At 39.7% G+C, this 11,122-nt stretch overlaps 1 protein-coding gene across 5 annotated transcripts; it reads left to right on the top strand.

The window, feature by feature from the left end:
- Nucleotides 1–1,551: 1,551 nt before the first annotated feature.
- Nucleotides 1,552–10,132, top strand: LOC108130221 (putative inorganic phosphate cotransporter). 5 transcript variants are annotated; one of them, XM_070278995.1, is made up of 5 exons: nucleotides 1,552–1,684; nucleotides 1,749–1,877; nucleotides 4,380–4,516; nucleotides 6,514–7,587; nucleotides 8,712–10,132. In XM_070278995.1, exons 1-5 carry the CDS (start codon nucleotides 1,648–1,650, stop codon nucleotides 8,916–8,918), a joined length of 1,584 nt encoding a protein of 527 aa, XP_070135096.1. In that variant the 5' UTR covers nucleotides 1,552–1,647; the 3' UTR covers nucleotides 8,919–10,132. The 5 variants fall into 5 exon arrangements, with proteins under 5 accessions (XP_070135096.1, XP_070135097.1, XP_070135100.1 ...); XM_070278996.1 differs by having other exon boundaries at nucleotides 1,749–1,885; nucleotides 4,409–4,516; XM_070278999.1 differs by lacking the exon at nucleotides 1,552–1,684 and having other exon boundaries at nucleotides 1,748–1,885.
- The last annotated feature ends 990 nt before the right edge of the window (nucleotides 10,133–11,122 follow it).

Genomic DNA, 11,122 nt, shown 5'->3' with positions numbered 1-11,122 from the left:
ACCGTCTATCTAGCGATAATTTTGAGGTTCGCCGATATTTCGGTAGAGCGATATAGAACGGGTCGACCCAGAAGCCATGTTCCTCTGTGGAAAGAGGTTACCCCTAGTGATGGTTCCTGGGACTGTCCCCACCGTCCCGCATGATTTATGCAAATTGAAAATGACCTTAGACCCCGCCAAGCGCACTGACACTGTCCATTTACAAAGTTTTGTATGTGAAAGGGTGTGGGAAGACTCGCCGCCCCATTTTGACTTGATTGTGGCCGTCGCTCGACGCTTACTCCTTCGCATATCCCTCTGGCATCTGCTCATGTCCTCGAGCTTGTCCTTATCTATATTTATTTGCACTGGGGCGGGTCGGTGGTAATGCTTTTTGTCGGTATCGTTGTTGGCGTTTTACATTTTGCATCTCAAAGTATTTTAGCGCCATTATTTCATGAAATTCACATTTATTTTGCAGCTGCTCGTAGCAAAAAGCTGTCTGCCCCATTTCCCGGCAACCTTTCCCTAGTCGCTGCCATAGCAGCTTGTTCAAAGCATTATACTCGTAAATATTTTTTATGGTGGAAATAAGCAGTATGTGCATCCGCACACATATCCCTCACTTATCGTTAGCGGGTGGAGCCGAGCAAAAAACGACCACTGTGATTATCAGACTCTTTTTCCAGAGTATTTAAACAAATTAAGTTGGGGGGTTTACAGAAATGAAGACGAAAATGTTTTCAAAACTAAATTATGACAATAATAACAGTAGGAACAATGTCAAACGTACGTTATCGTTTAAGTTATTTATTAAACAACAAGGCCGGGAAAAGGATTTTACTCCATTCGCGGTCTTTTCGGAATATACATATAGTAGTTGTGACACCTGACTCCCAGCCGTGCATTTATGAGTCAACCTTTATAGGGAAAACAGTCGGATTGAACGGATAAATGGTCCTTATACTTTTGACAATGTTGTGCTGATCCTAATCAAAAAGCTTCCTAACTAAATGAATACGAAATGTTTTTAAAAAAATTGTACTCTTAAAACGGCTAAAGGTCCTGAAGAAAGATGTAGAACATAAAAAATTACATTTTTTACATTTATAAACTGAACAAAATCTATTATGAAATAGTAAAAAGTAATCAAAAATATTCTTGTTCATAAGTAGTGGTAAGGATCGAATTATTTTAAAAGATGTAACATAATAAAAGAAAAATACCAATTTAAATTTAAAAGTAATAATAGTAATAACAAAGTAAAAGAACAAACTAATCACAGAGCTGATTTGAACATGTTCTATGTAATCTAATGATTCAAAGTCAGCCTCAAAAATTAGGTTTCACTATTAAAAACAATGATGTAGGATTTGGCACAGAATAAAATTAAAGAGTACTTAACAAACGTATTGTTTAAATTTATATTTCATATATATTAAATGTATAAGTGTAAGCACAAGTGTTTTTGAAATTTTGTATAAACATTTTGACTCGTTTTGCTATTTTAAAGATTTTAATCTTTACTTTTCACTTGAACGATTTTTTTTTTGTTATACCTTAACGGACTTTGTTAAAGCAAAGTTTTGTTGCGAACCGTTTACCATATTTAGTTGGCCTGTTGACCCTATAACGTTGGAATGTTCGTAGCCGTCTCTAGATTCTAAAATGGAGTGTTCTGATTCAAGTCGAACAATAGAAAAAGGTATCTTGATAATGTTTAACAAAATAAAATGTTTAACAAATACCCAATTTAATTACAATAAAAGGTCCTCTTTTCGGCATCAGACATGTGCCGACGATCCTGCTGTTTTTTAACCTGGCCGCCGGGTACGTTACACGCTTGAATATCGGAGTGCTTTTGGTGGCAATGACGACACGTTTGACATCCAATAAAGGTATTCAGGTAAGACGGCGCTTAAAGAATATAAAATTGAAAATTTATTTTGGTAATTTGTTTCGAGCATTTTGCCTGGGCAGAAACAGAGAAGTCGTACATATTGTCGAGTTTCCACTGGGGCAGCTTCGCGGTGAGGCATCTTGGGGTAAGAACCACCTTGATCCTGTCCACATTCGTTGGGGCCGTGCTTAGCGCGCTTACGCCGTTAGGCGCCTGTGCCAGGGACTGAGCATACCCTGCCTCCATGAGCACCTGGCCAAGTGGTCTCCGCCCGGATCGCAAGCTGCTTGGAGAGGTAGCCAATTCCGAAATATACTGTGGCACGATACTCGCCCCGTTGGCCAGTGGCATCATTGCGGGCAGTCCCATCGGTTGGCCTGGCATGATGTACCTGTCTGCTGCCGTCGGGTTCTTGTGGTGTCTAGTCTGGTGGTTTCTTGGGGAAAACAATGCCGCAAAATCGTAATGGATTAGTGCTTTCGAGAGTGACTACATCAAGCGGACCCTTTGTCCGCAGCGTCGCTGTCCCCAGGGTCCACCTCCAGTTCCCTAGATAGCCATCTTAGGATCGGTTCCCTTTCGGGCTCTGGTGATAGTCAAAAATTTCCAACAGTTGGTTGATTCCACAATGGAGTTGGAGATGCCTTCTTATTTAAGCGGTGTGTTGTTATGTCCATTGAAAATAATGGCCTAAGTTCTGCTCTGCCCCACATCTTCCAGTGGGCGGTTACAACACTCATATAGTGTTATCGTACTATTATCAGAAACCATTAATAAACCTTTCTAAAATTTTGAATACATATTAAAAAAATATGAAGTTTATCTAACCTGAAGTTATTAAAGGTCATTATTAATAAATTATACCGAAGTCTAACTCTGTAAGTTTCACTAATTGTTGTCAGTGAGTTATTTGAACAAATAATACTTTCGTGCGATTACAGGTGCAATTACGTGCAATGACAATTTTGATATTATATCGACATAATTTTTTTTTTGCGTTTAAAAACCGTTGTTCTGTTACAGAGTATTCAAGTTGTGACTCGTGGGACTTGTAGAAGGAATTTCCCATAAATCTCGCACAGGAGACGTGACAAGCACGAAATGATTGGGACAAGTCTGCATTATATGGCTAATGTTTACTTTGTAGTGGCTGTCAAACAAATAGCTAGAAAAGTCAAAATTGCTAGGCAAGAAGCGGCAGGTAGCATCTAGCTGGCGCGTTGTGTAATCAAAGCTTGATAAAACCTACTAAAGAAAACGGAGACCCAATCTCGATGTCTAATTGCCGTCATAATCGCTATATGATGGGTAAGCTTTAGATTACACGCTCAGACGTATTTCAGGTATTGGAACGGGTGGATCGGCCAGTGTTCGTTGACATCGAATCTAACCAGTTGCGACTGGCCCAGAAAAATACGCCAATATAAAAATCGTTTAAAGTTTAAAACACGGTGCACTCTTTTAAAAAATGTCTTCGGAACAGAAAGGTTAAAATACGCAGATCTGGGGCTGTCCCAAATAAAACATTTTAATGTTAAAAATATTTGTAAGCCATATATATGCCTATTTCAAATATACAGATTTGAACAGAGTGTTAAAAATAAGAATAAAATGTGAAATTATTCTGACAGTGCTTCAAATTCTTTCAAGAAAAAAAAAAACATCGAAATGCATTAATTATTTTACCAGGTTTTGTATCTGTTCAGGTGTACCTTAGATAAGCTATAGTTTGGGGTCAATGCACGGCATCGATCACTTAGTATATCGCGACTCGCATTCCAAATTTCTGACGTCATGTCATCCATTCACCTGTAACAGGTTCTTCCTTGGCTTTGACTGCGACGCTTGACTGCATTAAAGCTATTGCCAAATTAATTAATGGGTCAAGTTCCAGGACTTACGGATTACCCGATTATCGAGAATGATTCCCAACATCTTTATTCTTTGTTATAGAACCTAGTTACTATTACTCAGTTGTATCCAGTTTTCAATTTTTGGCATTACGTTTTGTAAGTAAAACTGGAAATTTCAATCAAAACTTTATTTAAATTATATGGGTAGATAGGTTTTGTCTTCCTAGATGGATTCGGAAGAGTATGGTAACGCCATATTTGCCACTTGTTAGGTCAACAATGTAATAATATACTGAATTAAAATTAAGTCAGTGCATAAGTAAAGAATCCAAGATATTCTATTTTATTTCCCTGATTCCCACACCATGCTATGTTTAAACCTCTAAAACCGTCGTTTCGGAGTAACTTTTCTTCAACTATATTATAGAACTACTATTAGAAGAAGCTACTGAGTGTTTCTAGAAGCCATGTAGTCTCGGAAACACAATAATCCGCTCAAAATTATCTGGGCGCAGCTTAAGAAAAGAAAGAATACAATCCCATGACTCAATGAAATAACAAATCCACAACCAGTACCAAAAATAGGCTACTCATAAACAATTACTGTATTAACTGTGATTGAAGTAACTGGCCTCCTTCACCCACAGGTCCGGTCATCGGCATTCGGCATCTGCAGGCGTTGCTGCTCTTTTTAGCCATAGTCGTGAACTACGTGGCGCGGCTCAGTGTAAGCGTGGCCGTGGTGGCCATGACTGACGCAGCCACAAGCAATCCTGATTTCCCCGTAAGTGACCATTTTTCTAGGAGTGGAAAATATGTTACATATATCTTCAATACTTTGTAAGCAATTTCGCAAGTAAATACGCAAGTAATTTCTTTCGAATATTTTGGAGTTTTTGCTAGACAATGGCCCATTTGTATGCACTAAAAAACTTTTAATCAACTACGCCTAAAAAAGCAAGTCACCCCACTATTTCAGTCAAAAGGTTGTAAAATGTATACGGTAGAACAATGTGATCGTTTTTTGGTTACTTTTGCAACGCAATCCGATATCATAATCAGCAATCTCGGAAGCGTTCGAGTTGGCGTAACACTAATCAAGTAAATTTATATGTATATGTCGAGTCCAGAAAGTCCAGAAAAATTCCCTTGAATGTGTGACAATGTAAAATGTAAAATGTTATGTTATGTAAATAAATTACAAATTTATTGTAATTTATTGATCCATACATAACCAAAACATTATTTATTTCTTTGGTCCGTCCGATACTGGAGTACGGTTCATGTGTCTGGAGTCCCCAATATGGAGTACATGAGGACCGGTGGAGTCTTTGTGCATAACCTTATTAACGGGGATGTAGATAGAAAGCATTTACTAACACGCTTAAAATTTAACATTCCTAATAGAAGGACTCGAAACTTTAGTCCTCTGTTCCTTAGCTATTGTAGTTCGACATAATAATGTTATGTTCGAGATAAAATGGTCTCTACTCTATAACATCTTTTTCCTGTCCCTCTAATTGAAAATATAGAATTTTACATTTTCTTACTAACTCCTCCTAGCTTAGCAAATTACAAATAGCTTAATATGTACTAACAAATCGTTTCTCGAGCGCCCCTCGGTCGTCTGGGCCTCTTAGCTTTATGATGGATACAGGAATGCTAGCTGATGCTCTTATTGATGCACAAGCCATTTCCAATTTCTAAAAGACCGCGAAAAAAAAGCGTGGTTTCAAGATGAAAACATTTTTTTCTTTTATTTGGATTGGGTTATTCTATTCGAACATATGTACATACATTATTGAACATAATTTCGATGATATACTATAATTAATGCAGAAATATTAAAGCATAGGTCCTTCCCCCTTTAGGCTTTGAAGGGGAGGTTCTTTTGGATTTTTTTGAAAAAATCGATTTTTTTTTTTAATAAAATGAAAGTTAAATATCTGTAGAATATACGTGCCAAGGGATATTTCGATATTTCTTGAGCTAGAGCGTTTCAAACATACCCATGATAACAAGAAAGCTATCTAAAGGCAACGTTACTAAAAACTTTAAACGCGTTTTTCTCGGAACCATGTTTTTAAACCTCTTGTCGCGCACAGGGCTCGTTCTATTGATCCGATTTCCTTCATTCAAAAAATGTTTAAAAGTACATACTTTTTTGTATGCCTTATACCTAAAATTGGCATAAAAAATTATTTATTTATAATTTTTAAACAAGATCAAAGTAAAAAAAAAAAAAAATTTTCAATTTTTTTTTTTAACGTCCATGAAATTGGTTTATTTTTACCAAAATTAATTGTCGTTAGGTATAAGGCATAGGAAATTCCATCAATTTTAATAAATTATATACATTTCTAATTTAAGTTCACTAGCAGCGGCCCTACACTCGACAAAGCATAAAAATAGAGGTCTACGAGATCCGCCATTTTGAAGCCGCCATTTTGAATTTCCTGAATATTGAATATTTTTTTTAATCGTTAATAAACAATGAATCAAAAGTTCAAAAGCATAAGTTCGTATGTCTTTTCATTTTCCCGCAATCCATTCTCAAAGTTTGCTTAATTTTCGGAAAAATCCAAAAGAACCTCCCCTTAATATAAATATACTTTAAATTGTATTTGTTTTAAATTTTATTAGATTTTGAATTATTCTTAGTATAAATATGAAATATAGCATAATTATAGTTACAATTATATTATAATAATCATTCCATAAATATGAATGTGGATTTTTAGATGATAATTCAATTTTTAATTGCCCTTTTTGACTATTTAGGAGTACAACTGGACCGGCGCGGAGACATCATATGTTCTGTCCAGTTTTTACTGGGGCTACATTGTAACTCAGTTTCCAGCCGGCTTTCTGGTGCGCCGCTTCGGGGCTAAGGCGGTGCTTCTCGTGCCCACTCTTGCCACCGCGGTGCTGAGCGGGATCACGCCTCCCTGCGTCGCCTGGGGCGGATGGCAGGCCTTCAGCGTCATCCGGGTAGTCGAGGGCCTGTTTCAGGGCCTCATTTTCCCGTGTATCCACGAGCACCTGGCAAAGTGGTCGCCGCCTAAAGAACGAAACAGGCTGGGAGTACTTGCCTACTCGGGGGCCGACTGCGGGTCAGTTTTGGCCATGGCTAGCAGTGGCTTAATCGCCAACAGCTCCATGGGCTGGCCAGGAATCTTTTATATGTCGGCGGGAACGTGCGGATTGTGGTGCGTGCTTTGGCTGCTTCTGGGCTACAATAACGCGCCTAACTCCCGACTGATAGGCGCACAGGAGCGGGACTACATCGAGCGGTCAATGAAGCGGCCTGACGGATTCCACGCCAAGAAGATCCCGGTTCCGTGGCGAGCAATCTGGACCTGTGCTGCTTTCTACGCCCTGTTGATTGTTCGAAGCGCCCAGGGCTGGGCCAATTCCACGATGCAGCTACAGACACCTTCGTACATGCATGGTGTTCTGGAAATGGACATCAAAAGCAATGCGCTCTACTCGGCGCTGCCCTTCCTGGCGATGTGGTGCATGGCGTACGTCTATCTGGCCTTTGCTGATCTCGCCATGTCCCGGAAATGGATGTCCCTCACTGCGCTGCGGAAATCCATCAACACGGTCTCTTACTGGGGACCTGCAGCGGCGCTGATCGGCATCGGGTTCCTTGACAAGAGCCAGACCAACCTGGCGATCGCCTTGATGACTATCAACGCCGGCTTGAACGCTGGTTCCGGCATCGGGAGCATTCTGACAATCATCGACATGTCTCCCAATCACTCCGGCATGCTTATGGCTATTGTGAATGGAATCGGAAATATATTTCCTCTTCTGACGCCCCTCTTGGTGGGGGTGATTGTAACAGAACCGGTGAGTGAATAACTTATCTATCACTATAGTGCCATCTGCCATATTCGGGGGGCAAGACGGTTTCCGAGGCTGACAAATACATGTAGGCATATAGGAAATAGGCTGAAATTTTTCTAGCGCTCCAAAGTAAAAGTGTGTAAAAGAAAGGAATAAGCGAAATGGAAGGGTACACTACTTCTTTTGGGAAAAGCGTTATAAATTCACAATTTTTATAATTTCCTAATGAAATTGGTCTCGTTTTATTCAGAATTAATGAGACAATATTGATACGTATCAAAAATGATACCTTTTTTTGGAAGTTATACCAAAAAAATGGCGTCAAAGTCCGAAAAACACGTCAAAAATTTAAAAATTTCAGTTTCTTGTGTAAAAATTTTATCCTTTTTGTTTCAATTAATTAAAGATCTATTTTTTTCAAAAGTTACAAAATTTAACTATTTAAAAACGTCGAAAATTTTTAAATCAGCTTAAAATTACGCGTTAAGGAATTTTTAAGAAAAAAAAGTCCCGAAAAATCGCTTTTTCTAAATAAATTAAGATTTTAAGGGTGTTAGAAATATTTCAAACGAGGTTTTTTACTATATTCGACCTAATAAATTATTCCTACTGGATCTCTTTAAGAGTTTATCCGCACTGTGTAATCGGTATCTCAGCGAGTTTTAGTCCGATCGACATGAAATTTTCACAGGATATTCCTGGATATATGTATACTATACTACATGTATACTACATCTTCGCTGTCTTAGAGCAAAAACTGCTGCTTATTTATCAATTTGATTGTTATACCCTTATACTCTTAATTATACCCTTACCTTATAAGGAAGGAAAATAAATTAGGTCAACTGATCGGTTTTCCAATTTCGTAAGGATCAGCAGTCTGTGTTATTAAGTAGCCATATTACCATATTAGCCATGATACTGAACGATCTCGGAAGTGCCATAATTTTCATGGTTGTCTAAATATAATTTTTTTAAATGCACATTTTTTTGAAGTTATTCTGAAATAAAAAATCGATTAGTTATTTTTAGGATATACGCTTTAATAATCTAAATAGGTAATTATAATAATCTTAATCTTATATTAAGTAATCTTGTTTTCTTTTAATAATTTTATTTACTTTCAGGGCTCTCGTAGTCAGTGGCAGATCGTGTTCGGCATGACCGCCGTGGTGTTCTTTTTCGGCAATCTGGTGTATCTTATTTGGGGCACGACAGACCAGCAGGCGTGGGACGCTGAGGACTACCTGAGTCCCCGGGACCAGGAAGCCAAGTCCGAGCACCAGATGGACCTGAAGTCCAAGCAGAAAAGCCCGGAGTCCCCAACAACTTGATTAGCAACAGCCTACACGACGAGGACATGGTGTATGGATTGGAAAGAAAAGTTAAGCTGCCCAACGCTGATTAAACGCATTTTGGGTCCGGAATTCTGCGTTTTAATTAGAAATTCTCATTGCGTTCCTCCGCCCGCGTTTGTATTTTAATTTCTTGTTTGTACGCATTTCCTTCTCTGGCCGCAGAAATTTAATAGAAAATTCTTACTATTTCTTTGAATGAATTCATTTTCTATTTCTGTCCGCATTTGCATGCGAACGGCACAGGACCCTCCAGCCAAGCAACAAGATTGGGCTCCCGCTCACCAGTCCCAGCCAAGCCCGCCCCATCTATATGCTTATCCTACTCCGCGTCTCCGTCCCCGACTTCGTCCTGGGCAGTCGGCAGCGGGACAGTCAGTCAACGCAGAGCGGCAAACGGCAGGACAGGCACACAGCAAGGAAAAAACTTTGCACACAAATCAGAAAAATGGACACTTGGTGGAATTTATGCACGAACGCGTGCGCACAGTACGTCGCATGGCCATATTCGGAATGGTCTTGCGGTGGCAATGTTTGCCACCATCCGGGTGGGGAGAGGAGGCTCGAAGCCAAAAGAGGCTTATGGCCTGGCCAGCAAGCGGCTGCGGTGCGTTTCTGTGGCGCAGACAAAAACCAAAACCGAAACCAAAACGAAAATGTTTTTCAATTAAAAACGTTGCGGAGCGAGCACAAAAATTCATTTGAATCGCCGAATCACTTTCCTTGTCCATGCTTTCCTCTTTCACCGCTACCATGACCCACCCAATCCCCGAAGCTGCGCCAATAAAAAGCTATAAATGGTCGCAGGATTTTAATAGATTCGGGTGTTCGTACATGTACTCCCCCGCATGTAAACAAGTTCCATAAGCAACTGTTCTCAGCTAATTAGACAGACATTGGGCTCTTTTACGTTTTGCACCAATAAAGGCAATATGCTGTGTGTTACAAATGTCCTCTCTATGACAGCCACGAGCATGGGCTTTGGTCTCCGAGTAACTAAACACAGAAGCCTATCCGCTCTAATTAAATTCTGAGACTGATACATTGCGGTTACCTTACATATACAAAATTATTGTGAGAGTGTGAGTACATTGTTTATTATATAAGTTAAACACGAAATAGGAACTTTACTCTAAATTCAAGATTAAGATTCGCAGGATCATGGCATTCAATCTACATATATCATTGTAGGTTCCATTTATCGAACTTTTTTTTTTTTTAATTTTAATCAACAAAGTACTCTGTTCTAGCATGTACTTTGGATTGTTCAATAAATTCTTAAATTTTAAATTTAAAGAATCTTAAAAGTAAATGCAATATTGGAAATTATTTAATTTATCCCCGTCTGTTAGATAATTTGTAGGGAAGTGAGTAATGTTGTCTAGTGCCTTAATGGGTGTAGATATTGTTGCTTCTGGGAGTGCTTTAATACTTACATCTCATTGACCGCAAATCAATATCATTAGTGCCACATCAAAGGTAGTTACTATGGAAAACTAATGCCGCTCCTGACGGCTGCGTAGGGACGGTAATTTTGTTCCGGTCCTCCCAATTAAACAGGAGTATGCACAAATTCCTGGTTTCCATGTATTTAATAAGATACATGCTAGTGTGTTTCCGTAAGCACGTTCCAGAATTATAATCGAGCCATCTGGCAGAGGCATAGGAACGACCACAACAACTTGTGCAACAATAGACCAAGTGACGTACGCCTCTTAGGACATTGTCCGGCCAGGATAGTGGACATCAAGGGCCATCAAGCACAGCGATTGCTTAAAATTAAATTTATGCCCCATGCTTTCAATTGGGAGCCGCACGGGCAGGCCCAGGCAGCACCCGGCTGGCATAACAAAAGCGGCAAATTAACAGCCACAAAAGAGACATTCGGCTTGTGGCCTACACAATATGGTCAGCTCCAGTTCTGGCCTGGCTTTTACTCCATTTTCTGGCGAGCTTGGGTCCAGCTCAGACTTCGGCCAGTCGACTATTCGGCCTGTCCTCGGTCGGCCTAGGGGCACAATAAGTCAATGTCATGTGTTCTCCGGCTGAGAGCTGCCAGTGACACCCGGAATTCGTTCGTTCGCCTTTCCGAATTCTTCTCCGGAGTGCACGCTTAATTAATATTGCATAAGCGCAGGCGCCATCCAATCCGTTTGCAGTTGTTTCTGCTATACTGGCGGCTC

This window comes from Drosophila bipectinata, chromosome 2R, assembly GCF_030179905.1.
Source record: "Drosophila bipectinata strain 14024-0381.07 chromosome 2R, DbipHiC1v2, whole genome shotgun sequence".
NCBI lineage: Eukaryota > Metazoa > Arthropoda > Insecta > Diptera > Drosophilidae > Drosophila > Drosophila bipectinata.
The sequence above is the reverse complement of the archived record's forward strand: the minus strand, read 5'-3'. Positions and strand labels throughout refer to the sequence as shown.

Excerpts from the sequence above, each read along its gene's own strand:
- LOC108130221 (XM_070278995.1), top strand. The coding sequence starts at position 1,648 with ATGGAGTGTTCTGATTCAAGTCGAACAATAGAAAAAG. Across the intron at positions 1,878-4,379 it reads ACGTTTGACATCCAATAAAG|GTCCGGTCATCGGCATTCGG; the intron begins GTATTCAGGTAA and ends CTTCACCCACAG. Across the intron at positions 7,588-8,711 it reads GGGTGATTGTAACAGAACCG|GGCTCTCGTAGTCAGTGGCA; the intron begins GTGAGTGAATAA and ends ATTTACTTTCAG.